This window comes from Artemia sp. Qi Xiang Cuo, unplaced genomic scaffold, assembly GCF_049724085.1.
Source record: "Artemia sp. Qi Xiang Cuo unplaced genomic scaffold, ASM4972408v1 HiC_scaffold_3069, whole genome shotgun sequence".
In the NCBI taxonomy this organism is placed as follows: domain Eukaryota; kingdom Metazoa; phylum Arthropoda; class Branchiopoda; order Anostraca; family Artemiidae; genus Artemia; species Artemia sp. Qi Xiang Cuo.
This window is the reverse complement of record NW_028300464.1, coordinates 73,455-100,361: the sequence shown is the minus strand read 5'-3', so window position 1 is coordinate 100,361 and position 26,907 is coordinate 73,455. Positions and strand designations below refer to the sequence as shown.

General features: G+C 33.7%; 1 protein-coding gene across 1 annotated transcript in view; it reads left to right on the top strand.

The window, feature by feature from the left end:
* Positions 1-13,797: 13,797 nt before the first annotated feature.
* Positions 13,798-26,907, top strand: part of LOC148938635 (phosphatidate cytidylyltransferase, mitochondrial-like) — a 33,642-nt gene continuing 20,532 nt past the window's right edge. The window contains exons 1-4 of the mRNA XM_089107650.1: positions 13,798-13,809; positions 19,487-19,669; positions 21,483-21,726; positions 24,253-24,461. Coding sequence (XP_088963776.1) covers positions 13,798-13,809; positions 19,487-19,669; positions 21,483-21,726; positions 24,253-24,461 — 648 coding nt within the window. The remainder of the gene's footprint in view (positions 13,810-19,486; positions 19,670-21,482; positions 21,727-24,252; positions 24,462-26,907) is intronic.

Here is a 26,907-nt window from a genome sequence, read left to right as displayed (position 1 = left end):
CTATTTTTAGTATGATCTAATATTGTCTGATATCAATATAATATAATACTGTCTTATGTCTGATACATATTGATCGATCAGACCAAATATCGATATTTGGGGAAAGTAAATATTTTGGTTCTTAAGAACACGTTTGATATACATACTTCAAAATTTCTTGAATGTTGTGAACTCTTCTACTCAAACTTGTAAAAATTTTCTAAAAATTTAAACGTGGTGTGCATTTTCAGTCAACTACCGACTGATATCTAACTATATAAATGCCCACCATGTGTAAATTTTTACAAGTTTGAGTTAAAGAGGTTACAATATTCAGCAAATCTGCAAGTATCTATATCAAAAGTATTCTTTAGACCTGAAAAATTTATTTCCTTTTTTAAGTCCATTTCTAAAACGAGGCTTTTAAAAAGTTTTTTTTATAAAGTATCTATTTTAGTAAAATAGTTTGTGAAGTCGCTGATGGTGTCTAAGGGAGAAAAGTTAGAAACACAGTAGGGAGTATTAGTGAGAGTGTTTAATGTTTAGTAGAGAGGGGGAGGGGTTTGTACAAGAATTATTTAAGGGAAGGATTTATTTGAAAAAAAATAAATGTAAGGAGAGTTGAGCAAGCATTGAAATGTGATTTAAGGAGTTGTGAAATGTAGGCCTTCAATAAAATTGCTGAAGATCTGGAAGATGCAATCAGACGGTATAATGGTAAAATAATGTACTGGTATGTTCAAAAATTGAGAAGGAATAGTCAATCTGGACGTGTTCCACTTAAAGATAGGAATATTATACGATTATTGATAGGGAAAGTGTTAAAGAAAGATGTGCATAACATTTTTAGAAAGTGCGAAACCGTGATAGAGTTACAGGAAAAGATATGGAAAAGAATGAAAAGTTTTGGGACACGTTTGAGGTGACGGAGTAGAATAAGTAATAGTACTAAAAGGATTAAAAATCAGGACCCCATGTGCTGAGAATCCCCGTAAACAAGTCGTTTAAATATGATGGCTGTGCCAAATTTCTTAGACGTAGATTATGTTGATAATTTTAGCATAATATAGGACATTTTTATCAAAATTAATAATTTTTTTTTATATTTTTGGAGTTAAGGGCGAAATAATAGGTTCGGAAAGTAACGGTGTAATGACTAAGTCGATAAAACTAAAGATAAGCGAAGGTGATGTTGGGTAACGAGAACGTCGATCAGATGGATAACTTTACTTACCTAGATAATATTATTAATAAACACTGTTGGCAAAGTGAAGATGTTAAAAGTAGAATAACCAGGGTCCAGGGTGTTTTTTCATAGTTGAAAAAACTTGACCTATGAAATATAAATCTTCGAACCAAATTTAGGATATTGGAAGCTATAGTGGTCAAGCATGATTCTGAAGTGTGGGCTCTCCGAAAGACGGAGGATTTGCTCGAAGTTTTCTGGAAAAAATTGTTAATGGACTGTTTGGATGCCCGACTGTGTATTTGAAATAGAAAGCTGTTCAAAAATTTGGTTCAGTCCTGCTTTCTAGGGCTATAATAAGCAAACGATTGAGATGGCTAGGACACGTCCTGTGACTGAAGAATGATAGATTGCCAAAGATCGTCCTTGTCGGTATCGTCCTTGTGCCTATGTCGAAAAGTATGTGGTCCCTGAATGTGACCGAGGATGTCATAAGGAAATATTTAAGGAATATTGGAACTTCTTGCGAGGGTCAAAAGTGGTAAAAAAGGCTTTGAATGTATTGGGATGGAGGAGGAGCATGCCTAGAAGTGTTTGCTTCAAACGGCATGGTGCTGCAGTGAATTGGTAGTAGTAGTATACAGGATTATTTCTAAAATAGCCGAGAAGAAGAAGAATTACTTATTCAATCCATTGACTCATACATGCTGATACATAGCATGCTTATCTGTATCCATAAGTTGTCATAGCCTGCTCTCAAACTACGTTTAGTCAGGATAAACACTCAAATGTTGTTGAGGAACTCCAAAAGGCTTCGCTGGATAAAATTCCCTCTGGGTTTGTAGGCCTTGGTCACGTCAAACCCGTCACGTTTGCCACATACCTTGGAGTGGTTTTGAAGAAAATGTAAATCACCCCTGACTATGTTTTCTAAGTTGAGAGTAAAATAGCAAGAGAGATGGTCTTGACCTTGCTGACTGCTCAATCTGCATTATAAGATGCGAGTACCGTCTCTGTTCCTGTGATTTAGCCACAACAGAATCAAACCAGTTTGTCAGGTTCACGGATCTTTATATTTTTAATAGAAAGTCGATATTTCAAAGAAAAACATATAAACTCAAGTTTCGTCAGAAATACCTATACGAGGTTCCCACGAAATTAATGTCCGTGTTCTTACGTGAATTCAATTCACCCCTCATGTTTATCCTTCACATAATCATAACTTAAATGGGATTTTTACTCTCCTAGGAACAAATCGAAAATCTCATCAGTAATTTCGATTAATTCTTTTTTTTTATCAGATCTAAAATGACGCGTTCATTCAGTCCGTTGTTTTTTTGATTACTTTGCAAATGATTTCTGTTCGATTGATGATGCTCTTTGTTGAATGTCTTCTAATCGAAGATTTTGAGTTGCATTACTTTCGCTGTGATTCTTGTTGCTGCTTGTCTTAAGAGCCAATTATTATGTACATTATTTTCTTTTCTCATTCGTTGGGATTCTTGCTGATGATTGTCTTCTCTCCGCGCATTTTGTTTTACGTCATTTTAGTTTGAGATTCGATGTGATTCTTGATTTTACTGGTCATCTATCTGTAGATTTCGTTTTAAATCATTTGGTTTTGATGCTCGTTTTTGCATGTTTTCTAACCGTAGATTTTTTTTTTTCTATTTCTTTTGACTTCAGCTGTTCGAATTCATTCATAAAAAAAATTTTTTTTCCACCTTTGCAGCAACTAGGCGTATTTCATGGCATATACCTTCTGAAATTTCTAAATTATGCATTAGCTTAATTATCGTGTTATTCTCTAGTTTTAAGTGATGAGGTAGCAAATCACCAACTTTAATAAAATTAAAAAAATTTGGCGTGAATTCAATTCCCCTTTCCTGTTTTTCCGTCACATTATTAGTACTTTAATAGGATTTGTATTGTCAAGTGAGGTGATCGACAATCTCAGCATTAATTTTACCTACTCCTTTTTTGAGTTACGCTAAAATAACGTGTTCCTTCGTTCCATTGTTATTTTTGATTCAATTTCTAACCGCAATTTCAGCTTTAATTGTGCTAACTTTTTTTAAGAGGCACTAAATAAGAGTTTAATTTCTTGCTCTTGGCCATCTCCTTGATTGTTTGTTGTATACTTCGACAATATATGGGAACCACTGCACAGCAGTAAAATTTCTTCCCTTTACAGATTTTTTTTCCTCAGGTATATCCGAAGATCCAACACTTTTAAGATCTCACTGACGTCCTTAGCCAAGAGTTGTAGTTCCCTCGTCATTCCATCCCTTTGCTCTATTTTCCGACAGCTCTTATTTCATGTTTAGTGTGATTACGTTGATCAGGTTGAAAGCAGAGTTGCCATTCGAATAACACTTATGGCTCTAATTAGAACCGCCAAAACGTACTACTTCGAAAGAAAAGTACTACCTTTAAAAAATTTAGAGCAATTTGCGCAGTACGCGCACGTGATTCAGCAGATTTCTCTTTTTTTTACACAAAGTAAGAGGATTTTGTTTGTTTCGTATGCGTTTGCAATAGGTTTCTCATCTTCATCACTTCTGCACTGTTACGAAATGGTTAATTATGATCAAAGTGTTGCTTAAGGATAGCCAGCTGAGGTTATTTCTAAATTGTGCCAATCGCATGTTTAAATAAAGCAAGTGCGACAAAAATAAACATTCATTTGTTTTGGGTGCTAAACGATTATCTGTTTTCCAATTCTTTAAAACAGTACTTATAGAGTAGAAAGGAGTGGTTTTCAAGCCTCTGATTGGGAAAAAAGTTTATATTTGTTTCCTCTTCAGAGAGCCATGACAGTTGTGTAGCTAATTGGACCTTACAATTTTGGATACATAGTTTTATTTGAGGTAAAGAATAAATGTGTTATTCACATTACATTACACAAGGGATCTTTCGGCTATTAAACTACCCATAGGCTTAAACAAAGATGAAGATTCAGAAACCATAAAATAAGACAGTTAACCTGAGAGATTTAGCCTATCATTTCTTTGCACTCTCGATCAGCTATCCAGGAACATTCTAAGTTTTGGACAAGAATTTTGCTGTTCTACATACAGAACATTAGAAATCGTTTCTGGCTGTAATTTCTTTCATGGTAGGGTCAGAATTAACTTTAATGCTGAAAACTGACGCTTGGCCAAGTGCTGATGTGAGGCAAACGACGTAGGTATGTGAACACGGGTAGATCAGTTAAAGTGCAAACCCCAACAGCACTCTTGAGGATGGACACTGAAGTAGGGAGGCCCCAATAAATACTGGACGAACATAATTTATGCATGTTTTTATGGTTTTTCTCACTGAGAATGTTTTTTCATGGTTTTTCTCACTTTGATGTTTTTTCATGGTTTTTCTCACTGTTGATGGATGTAGACATCTGTTTGTTGATTTTTCTTTGATGATTATGTGTGCTGGTCAATTTATTTGCTGTTTTCTTGGATGTCAACATAAGTCCGACAACAACTTGGATGTAGACATCTATTTGTTGATGGTTGTTTGAAAGTTATGTGTGTTGGTCAATTTATTTGTTGTTTTCTTGAATGTCAACAAAAGTTCACGACAACAATTGCTGGATTATCGAGTCTAACGGGACAGGGTCAATGACACCTTTCCAGGGTCAATTTATTTGCTGTTTTCTTGGATGTCAACGTAAGTCCAACAACAACTTGGATGTTTACATCTGGTTATTGGAAGTCAATAACAATTGCTGAATGTTTCTTGGATGTCAACATCCGGTTGGAATACTATGATAACAAGGTGACATCATCAGATAGGGAAATTTCAATATTGTAATATTTGTCATATTGGTTGCAGCTACGGGCCAACTGTTTGCCTTTAAGATGGAGAAGTAAAGTATTTGAGAGAGGTAAAGGGTTCCCGGCGTCTAGGTACACGTGTCCCCTTTGTAATATTGAAGAGGAAAATCTGGACCATTTTCCGTGCCAGTGCCAGAGGCTTACTGAGTTGAGGGAGGATATTTTGGCGAAAAGTAATTTTTCACTTCGGGGTATATTGTCTCAGACGGTACTTAGCCTCATGTGTAGATTATGTAGATTATGTAGATTTGTTGATCAGGCACTAAAGATAAGAAAGGAACTATTGTGAAGAAGATTTGTTATGGTTTGGAATAAAAAGGCTGAAGGGAGTTTTAATTTTGTTTTCCTGTTATATTTGATATATAGTGTATATGGCCCTGTAGAAATGTTTTTGAATACACGATTATTATTATGTATGTATGTGACATTGTGTGTAATTATGTGAGTTAGTTTTAAAGTATTATGTGTGCTTTTGTGTTGCAATTGTTATGTTATTTTATTTTTATTTGCTATGGGCTATGTTTAGTTATTGTTATATATGCTATTATCATGTGTTTTGTCTTTATATGCAACTGTGTTTGTTTTTGGCATGGCCCAAAGAGGCTTTTGTTTTGCAATAAATATCTATCTATCAATCTATTGGAATATTCTTATCCGAGAGTTGAAAATAAAGACAGGAAAAGATAACTGATTTACACAATTACTCCATGGGACAAGATAAATTTGAAAGTAGAAACGAAAATGGTAAATCATCTAAGGGATTGCTAACTCCTATTAAGAGATACATATTATTTTTTTATTACGGCTTTTCTCGTCTGTGTTCGGCATAATACACAACTACCATTTGAATAGTGTTATAAGGTCCCCAACCCCAAAGGACCCCCCGGGCCCCCCGGACCCCGAAAGGGCCCCCTGGGCCCCAAAAGGGTCCCCAGGCTCTCCCCTCCCCCTCCCCTCCCCTGCCCCTCCCTTCACCTCCCTTCTTAGGTTAGGTTATCATGAGCGCTCATGATAACATAACTTAAATGTGGAGGAACCTAACTTTTTTGTATGTAAACCGCAATAAAAATATTTTAAGTATAGCATTTCAAAGAAAAAATGTGTTCAACACCTTGCTCTTTACGCTAAACTAAAGCTCTTAACTAAACTATAACTCTAAACTAAAACTCATAACTAAAACTAAACTAAAATTTTAACTAAAACTCTAAGCTAAAACTCTAAAGTAAAAATCTTAACTAAAACTAAACTACAACTCTAAACTAAAACTCTTAAATAAAATAAACTACAATTATAAATTAAAACTCTTAACGAAAACTAAACTAAACTATCGCTCTGAATTAAAACTAAGCTAAACTATAACTTTAACTAAAACTCTTAGTTAGTACTCTAAACTAAAACTAAAATATCTAAACTAAAACTCTTAACTAAAACTATAACTCTCACTAAAACTCTAAGCTAAGACTCTAAACTAAAACTCTTAACTAAAACTAAACTATAACTCTAAACTAAAACTAAACTAAACTATAGCTCTAGCTAAAATTCTAAACTAAAATCCTTAACTAAACTACAACTCTAAACTAAAACAAAAATAAACTATACCTCAAACTAAAAATCTTATCTAAAACCATAAACTAAAACTCTTAACTAAACTACAATTCTAAACTAAATTAAAATTGAGTGGAAAAACTCTTAAGATATGACTCTAGGCTAAAACTCTAAACTAAAATGTTTAGCTAAAACTAAACTACTAGTCCAAAAACACTTAAATAAAACTAAAATAAAATATCACTCTAACTAAAACTCTAAGTGATGAGAGTCTAAAATGAAGCTCTAGACTCTGAACTACAACTAAACTATAACTCTAACTAAAGCTGTAAGCTGATATCAAACTAAAACTAAACTAAAACTCATATCTAAAACTAAACTAAACTATAACTCTAAACTAAACTCTTAACTAAAACTAAACTACAACTCTAAACTAAAACTCTTAACAAAAATTAAACTAAACTATAACTCTAACTAAAACTCTAAACTAAAAATCTAACTTATAAAATAAAAATATTAACTAAAATTAAACTACACTATAACTCTAACTAAAACTCTAAGCTATCACTCTAAGCTAAAACTCTAAACTAAAACTAAACTACAATACCTAAACTAAAACTCTACTAAAACTAAACTATAGTTCTAAACTAAAACTCAACTAATACTAAACTAAACTAAAAGTGCAACGAAAACTCTAAACTAAAACTCTTATCTAATACTAAACTAAACTAAAAGTGCAACAAAAACTAAACTAAAACTCTTATCAAAAACTAAAAAACACCTCTAAACTAAAATTCTTAACTAAAAACAAACTAAACTATAAGTATAACTAAAACTCTAATCTAAGACTCAAAAACAAAACTGAAATATCTAAAATACAACTATTAACTAAAAATAAACTGAAACTATAACTGTAAATAAAACTCTAAATTAAAACTTTAAACCAAAACTATAAACTCTAAACTAAAACTCTTAAGTAAAGCTAAACTAGAGATCTAAACTAACGCTCCTAACTAAAACTAAACTAAACTATAACTCTAACAAAAACTCTAAGCTAAGACTCTAAACTAACACTAAAGTCTCAACTAAAACTAAAGTAAACTATAAACAGAACTAAAACTCTAAGCTAAGACTCTAAACTAATACTCTAAACTGTAAACAAAAACTCTTAACTAAAACTAAACTAAACTATAACTCTAACTAAAACTCTAAGATAAGACTGTAAACTAAAACTCTAAACTAAAACTCTTAACTACTATAACTCTAACTAAACCTGTAAGCTAATACAAAACTGACACTCTAAAATAAAACTCTTAACTAAAAATAAAATATAACTCTAAGCTAAAACTCTTAAAAAAATTAAACTAAAATATAACTCCAACTAAAACTATAAAGCCTAAAATAAAACTATTAAATAAAATTAAACTAAACTATAACTCTAACTAAAACTCTAAGCTAAGACTCTAATCTAAAACTATAAACTTTTAACTGAAACTAAACTACAACTCTAAAATAAAAATCTTTACTAAAACTAAACTACAACTCTAAGATAAAACTATTAACTAATACTATAATAAACTAAAAGTGCAACGAAAAACTCTAAGCTAAGACTTTAGGTTAAGATTCTAAACTAAAACGATTAGCTAAAACTAAACTACAAGTCCAAAAACACTTAATTAAAACTAAAATAAAATATAACTCTAACTAAAACTCTAAGTGCTGAGAGTAACTAAACTAAACTATAACTCTAACAAAAACTCTAAGCTAAGACTCTAAACTACAACTAAACTAAACTATAAATAGAACTAAAACTCTAAGCTAAGACTCTAAACTAAGACTCTAAACTCTAAGCTAAGACTCCAAACTAAGACTCTAAACTCTAAACAAAAACTCTTAACTAAAACTAAACCATAACTTGACTAAAACTCTGAGCTAAGACTCTAAACTAAAACTCTTAACTACTATAACTCTAACTAAAACTGTAAGCTGATACCAAACTGAAACTCTAAACTAAAACTCTTGTCTAAAGCCAAACCAAACTAAAAGTGCAAGGAAAAACTCTAAGCTATGACTCTAGGCTAAAATTCTAAACTAAAACATTTAGCTAAAACTAAACTACAAGTCCAAAAAAAACTAAAAATAAAATATAACTCTAACTAAAACGCTAAATGTTGAGAGTCTAACTTGAAACTCTAGACTCTGAATATAACTAAACTAAACTATAATTATCTAAAACTGTAATCTAATATCAAACTAAAACTCATATCTAAAACTAAACAACAATTCTAAACTAAAACTCTTAACTAAAACTAAACTAAACTACAACTCTAAACTAAAACTCTTAACTAAAACTAAACTACAACTCTTAACGAAACCAAAACCAAAAAAGTGCCATTGTACACTTCAGGACCCCTTATCGTATGAGAGATGTAAGGGAGCCAATCATCCTTACTTATGGGAATGATGTTATACCGCAAGCTGCTATGGTGAAATTTCTTTGTGTGTATCTTGACTGTTTTTTCTCTTTTAAGCCTCATATAACTCACACCCGTTCCCTCATCTTCCGCCAGTCTTCAATGTTGCACCAGGTTAAATCATTTCTTCCCCCAGATGTTATGCTTTCTCTTTATTATGCTTTTATATATCCTTACCTTTCTTATTGCTGCTCTGTCTGGGGTAATACTAATAAATCTCTTCTCTGCTCACTTCAAAGAGCCCAAAATAGGGCAGTGAAGGCTACTTTTCTTCTCCCTCGGCTTTACCCTTCCTCTGATCTTTATAATGATACTGGAATAGCTCCGCTGGATCTTATTGTGAGTAAAAGTAATCTTTATTTAGCGCATTCTGCTTTTCTAGGTACACTTCCACCGCCTATACAGCAATTTTTTTCACGGACAGGCTCAGGTAGGTACTCTACTTTTCTACGTAGTTCTTCTCGTAGATTTATTTTGCCCAAACGTTCATCTACAGCAGCCCAGATGTCTCCTGTTTATAAATCAATTCAATTATGGAATTCAATCTCACCGGATGTCCCGTTATTTCTGTCTGCAAAGGCAGTTATTCGTCGTGTATTTCCAGTTTAGTAATTTCTCTCTCCTTCGTTTATTTTCCCTGTTTTCTCTTTTCCTATTGTTTCTCCTTTTTTATTTTTCCCTTATATATCGTTATTCATTTTTATTATTGTAGTATTTTTTTTTTTTTTTTTTTAATTTTTTTTATTGTATGGTATTGTTTATTCTCTTTAATCTTTATTTCATATATATTGTTTGATTTAGAGTAATATTTATGGTTGTCTTAGTACTTTATTATTGTATTGTAAGGCCCACAACAAGCCAAGCTTCATGGGCTAAATAATTTTTCTTTACGTTTGTAATATAGTTTAGTATTAATAAAATGATTGATGATGATTGATAACAAAAATTTAACTAAACTATAACTCTAACTAAAACTCTAAACTCTAAACAAAAACTCTAAAGTCTAAACTAAAATTCTAAACTAAAATTAAACTAAAATATAACTCTAACTAAAACTCTAAGTTATGACTCTAAGCTAAAACTCTGAGCTATGACTCTCAGCTAAAACTCTAAGCTAAAACTCTAAACTAAAACTCTTAACTAAAACTCAACTACAACTCTAAACTAAAACTCTTTACTAAAACTAAACTAAAACTCTTAATAATACTAAACTAAACTAAAAGTGTAACGAAAAACTCTAAGCTAAGACTCTAGGCTAAAATTCTAAACTAAAACCATTAGCTAAAACTAAACTACAAGTTCGAAAACACTTAACTAAAAGTAAAATGTATCGCTTGGTGTTGGGCTATTAAAAAAGCCATAATGTAAAGTTGTGGGTGAAAAGGATGAGTACTTCAAGATGTAAAATGGGTTTAAGAGGGATATTAAGAAAAGAACTTGTTCTGAAAAGATATGTTCGGAGGGAACCAAAAAGTTGAGGGTGAGGGGGACCCTTCTGTGTCTCAAGTGCGCAAAAAAAAATATTTAAAAAATGGGGGGGGGGGGACGGGGGCCCCTTTGGGAGCCCGGGGGCCTTTTCGGGGTCCGGGGGGTCCTTTGGGGCTGGGGTAGGGGACCTTATAACACTATTCAAATGGTAGTTGTGTATTATACCGATACAGACGAGAACCGCCCTAATGAAAAAAAATATGTATCTCTTAATAGGAGCTAGCATTCCCTCAGACGATTTACCATTTTCGTTTCTACTTTCAAATTTATCTTGTCCCATGGAGAAATTGTGTCAATGAGTTATCTTTTCCTGTCTGTATTTTCAACTCTCGGATAAGAATATTTCTAGATTAAAATTTCCTTATCTGATGAAGTCACCTTGTTATCACAGTATCCCAACCAGATGTTGACATCCATGGAAAACCATTAAACAATTGTTGTTGACATCCAATAACAAGATGTCTACATCCACGTTTTTGTTGGACTTATGTTGACATTCAAGAAAATAGCAAATAAACTGACCTTGAAAAGGTGTCATTGACCCTGTCCCGTTAGACTCGATAATCCAGCAATTGTTGTCGCGAACTTTTGTTGACATCCAAGAAAACAACAGATAAACTGACCAACACATAACCTTCAAACAACTATCAACAAACACATGTCTACATCCAAGTTGTTGTTGACATAGAAAAAAACAACAAATAAATTGACCAACACGCATAACAATGAAACAATAACCAGATGTCTACATTCAAGTTATTGTCGGACTTATGTTGACATCCAAGAAAACAACAAATAAATTGACCCTCACACATAATCATCCAAGAAACATCAACAAACAGATGTCTACATCCATCAACAGTGAGAAAAACCATGAAAAACATCGAAGTGAGAAAAACCATGAAAAAACTCTCTCAGTGAAAAAAAACATAAAAACATGCATAAATTATGTTCGTCCAGTATCTATTGGGGTCTCCCTACTCACTCTTTTCCATAACTTCAGGATTGCCATCTTTCCATAACCCAGGTTTTTCTTCAGCAGTGGGACCCGGTCTCCACTCTTTTTTCAGGACCTGAAACAGTCCCTGAATATAGGAAAAAGAGAAATTACTGAAGAAAGAGAACGGAACAAAGAATTTGATGGTGGGACCAGTCGAGAATCCAAAGTACTACGTTTTCACTGTTCACTCATTTTATTTTGAGCAATACTCGATATAAAAGGAAAGGCACTGTTCCTTCGTCACAACTACTTTATTTTTTTAGACTTGTTTTTTAGAATTTTAGACTTTCTGTCTGATTAGTTGCAAAGAGCTCAAATTTGGCTCCAAAATTGATCTCTGTTTCCATCAAAGCTTCCGTGGTTTGAGAAATTTAGTTCAAAGACTTTAAAGATGGCTATAAGCTTGTCTTTGATAAGATTCGCCGCTAATTCGGCAAAAATTTCTCTTACGCTTGTAAAAGTGTAAAGCTTTGAAAGTAAAAGCTAGTAAGCTTTTACTTTTGTGCTTTACTAGCATATTTATGGACGCTCTGTGTGATAAAAAAAAATTGTTTTTCCAACTGAAAATAAGGAGCAACATTAAAATTTAAAACCAACATAAATTATTACATATTTGGGGGTGGCTGCCCCCTCCTCGTAACATAGCTCTTTACGCTAAAGTCTTTCATAATTTTAAAAAAGCTTATTCTTTTTTTTAATTAAATGAACCTTGTGTTTCAGGAGTTGTTCTTAAAGAATTGGGGCGAGATTCAAACTTTAGCGTAAAGAGGGAGAAAAAGAGGAGGGAATAACCCCCCTCATATATGTAATAATTTCTGTTAATTTTAAGTTTTAATGTCTCCTTACTTTCAGTTGAACAAACTTGTTTTTTTTTTAATTTAATTTCTGATCATTTTTTAAATTATGCCAGGAAATCTGGCTCCTCCGCGACAAAATCCCTCCTCCTCATGGATATATCCCCTAGACAATTCGATCCTCGTGAAAATTTACCCCGGACACTAACCTTAAACATCTCAACGCGTAAAATTGAGTCGGCAAAGAGAAAGCAAGACATAAGAAGAGTTTCTTGCAGGAATTCTGGCAAATTCCCCCAGTGCAAAATCTCCCCTGAAAAATTTACCAACTGGAAATTCCATCCCCATGGAAGGTTCTCCCGATGGAAAATCCCCCCAGCAGAAAATTCTTCTCCCCTATCCGAAAAATGCGTACTTACCAATAACAGATACTATACGTAAACAATGGACAAATTTCATAACTTAAAGACCTTTCCTCGGAAGCTTTGGGGGGAGGGGGGGGTCATATTATCTCCAAAGATATAGTTATTCGGCTTTTCAACTATATTAAACAAAATGGCTACATCAAAATTTTGATCGGACGATTTTGAGAAAAACGAGGCGTTGGAGGGGGTCTAGTTGCTTTCCAATCTGTTCAGTCACTTAAAAAGGGCACTAAAGCTTTTAATTTCCGTTCGGATAAGCCCTCTCCCGACATTCTAGGACCACTTGGTCGATACGATCACCCCTGGGAATAAAAACGAATGTCTTTTCTTGTGAGGTTTACTTCAAAAGGTTAGATTTTGTTTTGTTTTCATTTTTATTTTTTCTGAGCACTGAAGACGACTTGGTGGAGGTCCTTGTCGAAATATCTGCTTATTTCAATTCATATTTTTCCACTGGCTGACAACTACCCTCGTTTTTTTTCGGTTTTTTATTTTATTTTTCATTTATTATAAGTTTTTTCTTCTTCTTTTTGCTTGATACCGCAGGATTACTGTCTATGCGTAGATATTTTTGTCATGCTCAAATAATTCAGCATCGGCTATTAAAAGTTAGACCGCTTTGTTTATTATAATTATATCGTGTGTTGCTTAAACTTGCTACCTCTTATTACGAACACAGTAATGACTCGATGCAGCCCCAAGATGAACTCTTTACATTTCTGCTTTCATCCTCTACCTCTCTACTCAAATCTAATTTAGGAGAACAGGAGACGAATTGCTTTCAATGGGACCGTTGATTCAGTGGCGGATCCATGATTTTTTAGGGGGGGCAAAATAGGGTGATCCGATAAACTTGCGTTAGGAGTAAGTTTAATTAGCGCAAACTTGCGTTAATTAAGTAAATTACACTACTTCAGATTATATTAGGGGGGTGCGTGCCCCCCTCGCCCATCCCCTGGATCTGCTACTGCGTTGAGTCATGTACGGTACGGTGTAAGATTTAAATTTGATTAGTATAAACACGAGGCACCTTTTAGAAACAACCGTTAGATTTGAATAACTAATTAAGAATGAATTGCAAAGTATTTCAGTTGAATGACCAAATGTTGTTTGTTTAACAATGGAGATATGGTGACCCCCCCCCCCCCCTAGTCAATGCGTATAGGTAGATACCACAGCCTCAAATCGAAGTAAACTTGTCTATAGATAGATAGATAGATAGATCGTGTATTTCAAAAAGCCCAAGAGCCATATACACAAAAAAAATATGAAAATAGAAAAATTACAACAGAGCAATTTACAAACACACATTAACATGAATACATAGCGAAAAATACCTTCTGGTAAAATACCAAAAAAAAATAACTTTAATTCCATATAATTAATAATTATTAATTGTAAAAACATTTCCTTCTTTTTAATCCCTTCTCTATGTACGCACCAATACGAAATATTGTGGTTGCATTACTACTTTGTAAGATATTTGGAAGCAGCAAAACAATCCCATGTAAGTAATTTTCCCTCAAATCAGAGAGCACCGGGCACTTTCGGAGAAAATGGTCCAAATCTTCGTCCTCATCCCTACAAAGAGGACACACATACCGACCATCAGGATGTACTATCCCCCCGTCGAACACCATTTGCCTGCTCTGGATTGGAAGGCAACTTGCCCTAAGCTGAATCCATCGATATAAAGTCATAGCCGGTAAATTGAATTTAAAATAAATTTCCTCTCCAAAACAAGGTTTAACCTGATTATAATGATTCAATGTAGCAGAATTTAAAACCAGCCCTTGCCAATACTGAATTTCTTGACCCTCTAAGATAAGTCGTACCTGGCTTACTAAATTTGTTGGTAGATCAGGGAAACCAAGACCATCATTCCATAAGTAAGCCATTCCCACACTTTCTAGTAATGACCTAATTTGGGATGGCCACGACTTTTTCGAATCATAGCTCAACATCTGATAATAAGCAGCACTTACTAGTCTGTCTTCATTGCACCTAATGATCTTCAACCAAAATCTAAGCATCAAAATAGACCTACGTAGTTTTAACGAAAACAGGACCATATCACCTTTCAGAACCTGTGAATGAGTTGTCTGATGTAATCCAAATAGTCTTTTATAATACTGGAGCTGGAGGGACTCCAACTTCTGTGCCGCTTCTCCGCCCCAAATCTCCGTTCCATACTCTAATACTGGTAAAATTTTTGTAATAAATATTCTTTTTTGCATTTTTAGGCTTTTAATTCCCATTATCGTCGGATTTCTAAAAATTGCAGACATGGCCACTTTGCCTCTATTAATTAGTTCATCAACATGACTCTTTAAACTTCCATTTTCCAATAAAACAAATCCTAAATATTTTATTCTTTTACTTACTTTAAGTTCCTCATTATTAAACTTAAATTTATAATTATTATCGCCGCTTGTTTTCCTTTTTTTAAAAATAACAACTTCACTCTTTTCAACATTCAGCCTTAGTTTTTTCATCTGCAAATAATCATCTATAAGACTCAAAAGCGTCTGCAGATCTTGCGGTGTGCTAGCCACCAAGGCAATATCATCTGCAAATAATAGTAGTGATAGTTTAAGGGTCCCTAGACTAACATTCGGAGCCCATCTATTCTCTAGATAATCAACAACATCATTTATAAAAATGTTAAACAATTTAGGAGAAAGAGTGCTGCCTTGTTTTACACCCAGCTTAATATTAAAAAACCTAGAAAACCTGTTCCCAACTAACAGGATTCCACTCACACAAATATACATACTCACTATCAACCTCACAAACAAATGAGGGAGGCCAATTCTAACCAGGGCATCCTTTAATACCTCTCTGTCGACACGGTCAAACGCCTTGTGGAGGTCCAGAAATCCCACATAAAGACAAGTTTTTCCCTTTCCGTATTTATCAATTAATGCCTTTAAAAGAAATATTGTATCTACCGTCCTGTACCCTGTTCTGAAACCTCCTTGTTGTTCATGTATTATATTATTTTTATGTAACCATTTAGAAAGCCTTGTATCTAGTATTTTCTCCACTATCTTACTTAAAGCAGGGACTAGCGCTATTAAACGATAATTTATGTGCAACTTAGGGTTACCTCTCTTAAAAAGCGGCATAAGCAATGATCTCTTCCACTCATTTGGCCATTGTCCTGAAGTTAACACCCTATTACAAAGAAAAACAATTATCGACATAAAAATTGAAAGAAAATTCTTAAATAACGTTATTGGTACACCATCGACACCCGCAGCCGAACCTCCTTTTAAATTCTTGAATACAAACTTGACCTCATCATTACTCACTTCCCTTACTAAATCATAATCATGTTCCTTCATGGGATAAACAACCATCTCTGTGGTATGTGTTACCTCTTGTAATTCTGCGCAATCACCTTCCATGCTTTCTAGGTAATCCGGCCATGAGTTAGCGTCTGGAGCCACCTGTGTCATTCCATATTCGTTTAAATTATATGTAATTATATTACCCCAAAAATTCTTAAAATCTCTATTTATAAAATAATTTACCATAGCCAGGGTATTATTAACAACACTCTTTTTTTTTTCCTTTTAAGTAAAAGGGTGTCCTATAGTAATCTCCCTTTATATTCTGATCTTACTGAAAATTTATATTAATGTTTATAACATTATTTTAAAATATTTAATAAATATCTGAACTTTTATTTAATTAACTTACACTCCAAATGAAAATATCGCTCGTTTTTATTTTCATTTTTATTCAGATTACACGATGCTGCACAACTGCAAACTATTTCATTTAGCTCCATAATTATACCATGTATATCTTTTCCATCTTCTTCTAACGCTTTCAACTTATTTGTTATATGCAGCTTCATAAGCTCCCTTTTAAATTTTTCAAAATCATTATCATTTAAGTCATATTTAATTCTTTTTCATAAGCCCTCTAATCTAAGCTCCCCATTAGATAAATTTTTAACTCGAGGAACAACATCCTGAAGCTTCCCAGTGTTCAGCTCAAGCTTAATAGCTCTATGATCGTATCCAACTAAATCTAGTACATCAATATCAATCGATTCAGGTACAAATTTTGTATTAATCAGCGCATAATCTACAACACTTGGAGTTGGGCCCAAAAGGCAAGTGAACTCGCCCAGACCCTTATCATTTCCAAACCTTCCATTCGCAATGATCTGACCATGTTCCCCGCAAAGCGCCAGGAGCTTTCTTCCCCAAACATTTATTTTTATTTTTTCATCCTTATTACTTCGCGGTAATCTACAACAAATTGGGACCAAATCCCCTAAATCTGAGATTAATAAATCTGGAACCTCAACCTCAACGCCGGTATAACCATTGAAATCCCCCATCAAAATGCACTCAAAATCACTATAACTTTCTTGTATTTGCGACAATTCATCATCTAAAATTTCCCAAGTATTTTCTCGATTATACGAACTATTTTGTGGAGGGATGTACACAACGCCAAAAATTAATCTCGTCCCACATTTAAAACAAATCCGTAGCCAAAGTAAGTTTTCAGATCTACTATTAATTCTTTCATAAGCATCAATGGCTGATGATTTAATTAAAACCAAAATACAACCATGATGTCTATTATTTCTTGCTGGTTTACACACAACCTGTTCAACCAAATACCCTGGGAGAGGTGGCATAGGAGAATGATCGTTCCATTTTTCAATAAAGTAAATCAAATCAAACAAAAATAATTCATCGTACAAAGGAGGCAACCCATCACGCAGTCCTTGTATGTTCTATGACACTACACTCAGTATATGGCTCTTTATTTCCTATGCGTCTATGCTTTCTGTCAGTGCATTAATATCACTAGCCATTTCTTGGAGATCCTCGTTCCTGGCCTCTGTCGAAGAAAAGGCAAAATGGTAATACTCACGACTGCGACTATTAATATCTGTTAGCACTCGCTGAATATTATCAACAAAATTACGGGAAAAACCACTGCGAGGTCTTCTGTTAAGTCCTTTCCTTGGAGAATGGTTTCCTCTGGGTGCCAGGTTAAGATTGCCTGGTCGATGTAGGTCATTAAGGCTAATAACAGCACTAGCAAGTCTATTAGTTGCCAATGCTGCCTGAGAATAGGCTGTTGATGGTATCACTGTCTCGGCATCGATATTATTGGCATCAGTATCTAGCCCCCTCGGGATAACAGCAGGGTAATTTGGGAGTCTAGCACTAGGTGGTGAACCAAGATTTTTAACTGACGCCAAGTTACAATTAACCTCAATCACAGCCTTTCCATCGTACCTGAATAGTCGGCCTTGGATAAACAGCTTGTCACCTCGTAGCATTGCATCACGGCCGTCGTTCTGTGCAAGATTCATAATTTTCTTTAAGTGTTTACGGGCTTCTCTTTGTTTAGCTGTGTAATCTGGGGCCACCGATAGACCTCCCTTTCTCAATAAGGAACTATTTCTTAAGATATAGTCTCTGATTTCGACCGAGTTTAGCTTCACTACTACTGGCCCTGATTTCAATCTAAAAATGTCACGTACATCACATCGACTTATTTTGAGAGAAGGCGTAGCACGGTTTAATAAATCCATTATTTCTTGCTTCACAGTATACTCGCCATGGTGTTGCGGAGTATAATTATAAATAATCAAATTTGTTCTTTTCTGCTCTGTTTCGAGCTGGTTGGCTCGTTCAGATATGATTACTAGGTCTGATTTCACATTTTCCAGCTCTTTTTTAATTTCTTCATTTGTCTCAACATTTCTAGATAGCTGTGTACTAATGTTATTCATCTGTACTTGTAAGGCAGCAATGCTATCTGAAGTCCAGGAATTGCATTAACTTTCTCTGAAAGCGCTGGTAATAAATCCAATTTGAAATTTATTTCTCGCAAAAACTGGGCATTTTGCATTTTCTCGGCCTCTAATGTTTGGTTTGCCATTTTCACACTTTGGATCTTGTCAATGTACAAATGTAGTCCTTAATTGATCTAGTATTGTAACAAAGCAATAAGTTATTTTTCTTGTTTTCGAAAAAGATATTCACAATTTTGGCACAAAGCTACACACAGGTAAAAAATTGGTTACGCAAGCTGTCCAGATTTAATCCTTTATTTTATCCGATTGAATTGCTCTTAACTCTCTGAACTCTGAATCAATACTATATGCTTACCAGTTTGGCAAGGTTTCTACTTATATTTGCCAAATTGTTAAATGTTGATGCGCTTTGGTTTTTAGATTGTTTTTTCTAAGGCCATCTGTGAAACTTGTTAAGCAATGTGGGTTCGTTCCCATTTACGCCAGAGTTAACAAAATATAATCTAAAAAGTTCGGTCATGACTTCCGTCTCAGTTCAGATATTTGAAAATTCACAAAATCAGGAGTTAGTAAAAAGGCTTACTGAAAAATGGGAACAGAACAGAACAGATCAATACAAAAAGTAAGGGGCAGATCACCTTTTCTGTTTTATTTCTTTGGGAAAAGAAAACAGAATAGAGCCCGTGCTTGCATAGTAAAATTTTTTCTGGTCAGGAATGGCACAAAATCAGTCATTTTGTAATTTGATTTTTGTGTTATTTTAAACTTTTTTTTTGTTTCCGAGTAATCTTACATTTAAACCTGACTTTTTCAGTTTTTGTTGATGAATTTGGGTTAGAAAAAAAACTTTAATTATGTTAAATAATAGTAATTCCTTTAATAAATTCTATTTTAAGTTTTTCGCTATATTGACTGCATTCTTTAATCTCGTAATAGTTTTGACTAAGCAATTTATTTTTTAGGACAATATGGTTGATTTAATTTTTGTTGCTGAAAACCCACTTTCTTGGCACACGGCCAACATAGAAATAAATCCAAAACATTACTCGTTTTTAAGGTACTTGGGATCTAAAGCTGTAACTGCTGTCCAAAATTTTGGTGCTGCCAAAATCTACTTCAACACATTAGTACCTGTGAATAATGCAGTGGGTATATTTTTATTTTAAGTGTTCTTTTTCAAGTAACCCTCGTTCCTTTTATGAACTCACTAGTGTCTTATGTTTATTTTGGTGCTATCTGGTGTAATCCTGGTCTCAATCTATGGATTGTTGATAGTGTGTCGTTTGTCATTAACTTTCAGTCGAACTAAATTACAAGCATCTTACACTTTTTAACCGAAAAGAGCTCTTACTCCAAACTAAATGCACTTAAGGATCCTTGGGTGTCCGCAGGTGGAGTGATCCCATTTTCCTCATTCAAAGAAAATTTTCTCATTCTTAAAAATTATCATCTTGTTCGGTTTATAATAAATAGAAAATGTCGAGTCTACCTCGATATCCTAAATTAGTAAAAGTTATAATTTTGGATTCTAATTCCCTAAATAACCAGTTAAAAATCAACGCTTTATTTAGTTCATATGTCTTGACCTTACACGTTGATCTAATTTTTTCAACTTTTTAGTCTTGTGGAACTTTTGATATCAAGTACACGTCACATGCACCCCTGCATGACATGAGGAATTCTGCCGTGTCTGGTGCCTGCTGTACATGCTAGAGCATCATTTCCTCCACCTAGCGGGGTTTAATTCGGACCAAGCGCAGCATATATACGGAAGAATCGTACTTCCACACCGGGCCATACTTTCAACTTGATGTATACGGTAAGGAAATTGGGTAACTCTTCTCATCTTTTTTTTGGTTTTTTTTTTTTGTTTTAGTTTCAACGTAGTTCACGTCTTGTCACAGACTCTATATGACACTCTTGCAGAACTCAAGAGTACCACAGGGAAATGGCCGTGAATTTTGAAGTAAATTTTTGCTTATATCTTGTAATTATTGCCAACCAAATGCCTTGTAGCCTACCCCTTTTAACCATCTGTAAAAGCAGGAATTGGCTGAATTTCCAAGTAGCAAATCGCTGATATATTTCATGCATTACACCTTTAACAAGCTGACTACATAAATTTGGAGTTAAGGCAAAATGGGAAGAAGATATAGTTTATAACTGAAGACACTACTGCAGAAAATAGAAAATTGTATTGTGTAAGCAGAATATGTTTTATGGAAGCAAAAACATACACCTGTTAAATGCTAATAATATAGAATTATAAAAATGGGTTTATTTCTATAAATTTATCACAGGTAACAGTATAGAAACTGGAATAAAATCTGACTACGGTAGAAATGCTGTCATAATGTGATTTAACCAAAAACAATGTTTAAGACACATCTAATAGATTATAGATAAATAATGCCATTAAGTGGGGTGGTAGAATTGCTGCTGGAATAATAAACAAAGTATTATAAATCTATCATCGTACAAGAAAATGAACAGCCTCGCATCTGACCTAATATTATTTCTTTATTTATATTTACGTATACATGTAGGCAGGTGCGTCCTGAGGCTAATTTCATTGGGGGTGGGGGTGATCTTCGTAAATTCTACCGAATCGCTACCTGATTTATTCTGAATTTTCTGCAGAAATCAATAATTTTGCTAAATTTCAGCCGATGTTGCAAAATTTATGCCGAAATTTTGGCCGTCGGTGAAATTTTACCGAATGCCAAAATATTTGGCCCCCCCCCCGCTCGGGACGCCCCTGCATGTAGGTTGATTTCCTGTTTACCATTGCATGAATATGATGCAAAAAGTAGAAAGACTATTGAGATAGAAAGCTTTTTTTGTCAAATAAAGAAAGAAAATTGTATATGGAAACTTCCATTTTTTACTGCAATTCTCTTTATACATTTAGCTTATTAAAACTTTATTTTCCTGAAAAAAATAATTCTTTGTTTGTAGGTGATAAAATATGGCGGGGTTTCACGTGAAAGTTTCATAGAAGATCTCCTTGATTGGAATTCCCTATATGTAAGAGGCAGACTTCACAAACCTGTTTTAGTCCTTCAAAATTATAACGATGTAGACATAAAAATGGCCTTGGAACAAAATCTGTATAGCGCCCTTCACGCTAGCCTACTCTTACTTCCTGAATCATTCACCGAAGAAAGACTTTACCATGCTTTGGCAAGTTGGTCGTATAGAGGTGACATTTTTTTTTTTTTTTTTTTTTTTTTTTTTTTTTTTTTTTTTTTTTTTTTTTAGCTTGAGGATAAAAAAAGAGGATAACATGTTATCCATCATATTTTTTTTATTTACTTTCCGAATAATACAGTTTTTTTTTATGCAAGTGAAGAACGACGTTAAGACTTCAAACGATCAAAGATTGCCCTAAATCTTTACAAAAGAACTTGACTGGCTTTTTACTGAAAACAATGCCCATTGTCAGCACTTTCTCTTAACACAATCCTTCTCTGTTGTTAATTAGGCGTCGGGGATGTATTTTGAGATGCAATGGGTAAAGAACATAGTCAGTTATCAATCAGTTTTATTATTTGCAATCAATTAAAGTTTTTATTAAAGCACAAGATGAATTTAAGTGTTAATTTTGGAAAGTTCAGGGGTTGGCAACTCCCCTTCTTTTGAGTAATTTGTTTTAATTTTTAATTTCAACTATCGCTCCTTAGTTTCGTGTAAAATAGAAATTATTTTTGTAACTTTAGAATGAATGGAGTTGTACCAATTCTCCCTGAAGCCTAAAATGTCCCTTTTCAGTAATAATCGATGTAATAAATGTTGCTGATAGTTTCTGAATAAAAAACTGGGAGAATATTTGAGAATATTTGGACTGATATTCTGCTAAACATCCAGACCAGGGGCTCTGACCCTATAATCAGCCATCAATTCAGCGATAAATCTAACATCAATTTAATCTAACTCAATTACGTCCTCGAGCTAATTCAATTAATAAAATGGTGATACTGTGTTCATGTGAGTGAAGTAATAATCAGCCTTCTTATGACAATTGATGTTGTGCTTATGATGTGATGTTGTGCCTTTGGTAAAGAAGTAGGCAATCAAATAAAACTTGACTTTTGTTGTTCTCTAAACAGAAAAGAAGAACATTACAATTATATCTGAATTGCTTTGGACTTTAGCCCTAAATCATTTGTTTGTAGAAATCAGCCGCTACTGCTTTATTCGTTTCAGGATGTGAGAAGACCTAAGTTAAATTAGATGTTTACCTATGATTGCTTGGGATTGTACAAAAATCCTATTGCGTAATATCCTATTGCGAAAAAGAAGAATATTTATGAATATTTAGAAATGTTAGAATTTAGAGTCCCTTGTTTTCGCTCAGAGATTCACTCAGAGATTTATTTAAAGGAATTAAACTGAAGAAATGCAAAGGGCTTGAATTCTTTTACCTTTGTATGTGGATGCTTTTTTGTGCAAGTATCTTCTACCTTGCTATGATTGCTCGTATACGATGATAATTTCTAGGGAACATAGTACGAATTGAATGAACGCACGAAACTCCAGGCATTCCAGGCTGTACTGAAACGCTGTATTTCAATAAAATACAGAGCTGAAGAAATGGTGGAACACACCTGAACAGATCATGACTTTCCGATAATTTGAAAACCAAATTAAATTTTTTTTTCTCAACAATCAATTGATAACACCAACTTTAATGATCATTGGGTGTTAGGAAGAAACTCAAAGATAGGTTCTAGAGCTCTTCCTTGAAGGGTTTTTGGAAAAATAGGTGCACATCAATTGGAATCAAGATACAAGCCCACGCCCGCAGACAGAGGGATAGGGTCTTGGATTTTTTGAATCTCTTGATGTCAAAGAATTCTCCCGTAGTTAATCTTTAGGACCAGTCCTTGATGTCTAAGAATTCTCCCGTGGTTAATCTTTAGGACCGGTCCCGGTCTTTAGTTGTCCAGAAAAAATGAACATGAGAACGACCAAATCACAATCAATGCAACAATCATTCCAAAAAATTGACTTTATTTTCCTTGGTGAGATTTGAAAAGAATAAGAATTCCTTACTGGTGTTCTTTGCGCAATTGGTCACATTAAGGGACACACTATTGCAATCCCTTGAATTCTGTTTTCGTTTCCAACTAAATTAGTTGTTTGTATTTGCGTAATCCCAGTTTTACATCAATACTCCTTTAAAAGTATATCCGTTTTTAAAGCGAAGTTGTCAAATGCACAATCAGTAGTTTGAACTTGCGATTCTGGTTTTCAGTCGAATGATATTTTGATGATCTAGATTTTCTTTGATCACCATTTTTAACATCCAAATTGTGATCTAAAACCCCGTTTGTCAATGAATAGTCCTTTCATCATCCAAGTGACAAAATTTGCTTTTGCCAGTATATTTGGGTGGTTCTTATTTTGGGTAAATTCAGAATGCATAAAATTGTGAGGGTGATAGGATAACATTTTAAGTTTGCTGCCACCCACATCTGGAAGGTACGGTCTTTGTGTAACTTCATTTAGAAACGAATTTATTTTTAAACAGTATATTAAACTTTACTTAATTATATAAGCATAACAAGATGTTAGTCTCTCTGACAAATTATATCCCCTGAATCTACTTCCAAAAGTGCTTAAGATAAGTTATTCTTATGAAAACATTGTGTGTGAATAGGTTCGATTACAAAATTAAGGAAAATAAGTTCAACTCTCTATTAACAAGCTCTTTTTCTTTTTTAAGGAGATTTTCGAATGACATTCGGCGAAGATAGAAGTAAAGTTTCAAACATTGTAAAATGTCAAATGGAGCATTTTAGATCTTTATATGAACCAGTCATTAAGAGTTTAGATCAATTGGTAGATGTTGATTTTCTTTCTGGAAAGGCGGAACAGGATGTTAGTCCCTCTGCCAAATTGTATCATCTGAATCTCCTTCCAAAAACTCTTCAAGTAGGTCATTCATATGGGAACTTTGTGTGTAAATCAGTTATTGCTAAAGGAAGTCAGTTTAATAGACTCAATTCTAATAAATCAGCCCTATAATGGAACTTAAAAATTTCGAGAAACTGTATTTTTTAAGTCAAATAATTAATTCTAAATTTATGATATAATTTTCTTCTTAGTAACTTTGGAATCTTTCAACTTGGATCTTATCTGATTGACTGTTTTTGCTGAAGGACAATGGTCGATCTTCTAAAACTAACGCTGAAAATCTAAAAAAGAAAAATTTTCTTTTAAATTTGAAATTAGTTTAATGTTGAAAATTATTTTCTTTTGACAGTGGCAAGGGATGAAAATTTAATGAAAATAGAGACAAATATTTCAATAGTTTGTTTTTAATCCTTCCTGCTCAATTCCTTCGGCTTGCTAGAGATGTAGTCTATTTTATCTACGGAATTTTTATATTTAATTTTCTAATTGTTCGGAATGGATTTTCAGACTATAATATTCTAATTTGATTAGGAAATTTTTTTATATAGGTATTTTCCCAAAACCCTCTTACATATATGCAGTCAATGCCCCCTCCCTGTTCCCTGCACACTAATCTACTGACTCACCAGCAGCAGCTTGGAAATATACTTGATTGAGCACAATTATCTTACTTTTTTGCTCATTTACCTTATTTGTTTGCTTTTTTGCTGTTGTTATTGAAGGTAGTGAAAAGAAGATTGGTAACGATTGCCGAAAATATTTGAAAATATGATGTACTGCTTTCTTAATAAGGGTGAAATCTGTGGGCGAGGATCTCAGGGTTTTACGGTGAAATCGTGTAACATAGGTAGGTCTGGAAAAAAGGATATATACTGGCTTATACTCAGAGAAGAAGGAATGTTTATGGTCTTTCTCCCTCCCCCAACATGTTGAGATTTATACAATTTTGTTCTATTATGTTTTCCAATTATTTTGGTTATTTCTGCATTTTTCTTTGATATTATGCATCTTGCTAAAATCTTTATCACAGGCAATAGAGACATTTAGAGGGACGCTTTTATTGACGCTTGATCGTGCCTAGTCCTTCTTACAGTTAACTTTGCGAAGCAAATTTGTTCCTATTAATTTATCCCCCCCCTTGTTTTTGGTTGCCATTATTAGCGATAGTGTAATTTTGAACAAATCATTTTTACTGCAAGGAATATTAATGGGGAACAAGCGCTCATGCCTCCTAGCATACTTTCTGAACTTATTAAATCGTTGATGGATAATTGTATAGACACTCCTTCAAAATCACATTCATGGATCCTATTGCTGGCTGCATTTCTGGTTGCGAATAGGAAGCACGGATATGGATAATGATATTAAGTGACAAATAAAAAAATCAAATGATTAATAATATTTTTTCTATATGTATATTTCTTTTATTTATTTTTTATTCCCACCTCCACTCTTTAGCAACTTTAACAACCAAGTCGAAAAACTTATATTGAAACTTTAGCACCACCTACACTTTTATTATTGAACAGCAGCCAAACCGGACACACTTTAAACTACCATATATGCCAAAAAAAAACCTTCCATAAATAAAATTGCCTTTCTCCTTATTAAGGTATCTTCCTTCTACAGAAAGCCCTTTTTTTGGTTGTCTTTCTTACCTTTTCTTGATTTTTCTAATTGGTGGTCCGTCATGTCTCGCAATCAAAAAGGAGAAACCCTTTTGTGCTCGAAAAGGAGACTAATAAAAAATGATCGTCATAACAAAAATTATAAACTTTATTAGTGAAAATAAGGAAAAAGCTTCTCCTTCCTTATAACTTTCTTTTTAACCAAGAACACACACAGTATTTACAAAGAAAAAATATATAAAAGAAGTGATAATTATAAAACATTTTAATTCGCCATTCAACTTTTCTCTATAACTTTACTTGGACCGCTATTTCAACAACAAAATACAATCTCTGGTAAATAAAATCACTCATAGTCAATTCTCGTCTATATAAGCAAAGGATTTTAAAGGCATCATTAATCAACATACTAATACACCTTTTGGCTTACTCTAGAAATCGTTCCTTATAGATATTTTTGTATAATATCATCTAAATATCAATTTCTCTTAAAAACTTATATTCTAGGCAATATTATTCTTATTAGTTTTATTTGACATTATTTCTTGAAGCTATTTTGCTTAAACTTTCTGAATTAATTTGCTTCACATATATTTTTCGTAGAATTGAAATGTACCATTTAACGCTAACATGTACCATGTACCGTTTCCGTACCATGGTGGAATGTGATTCCAGAGCTATTTAAAGTCTTCTAAAAAATGTTATAATCCTGTGGTGGTTTCAAATGTAGCAATTTAACTTGAAAGCTCCTATTTTTACTGTTTTTTCCTGACTTTAAAACGCAACAATCGTAGAACAACTGTATTTAATAAAATTAAACTCCAGGTGCTACCTAA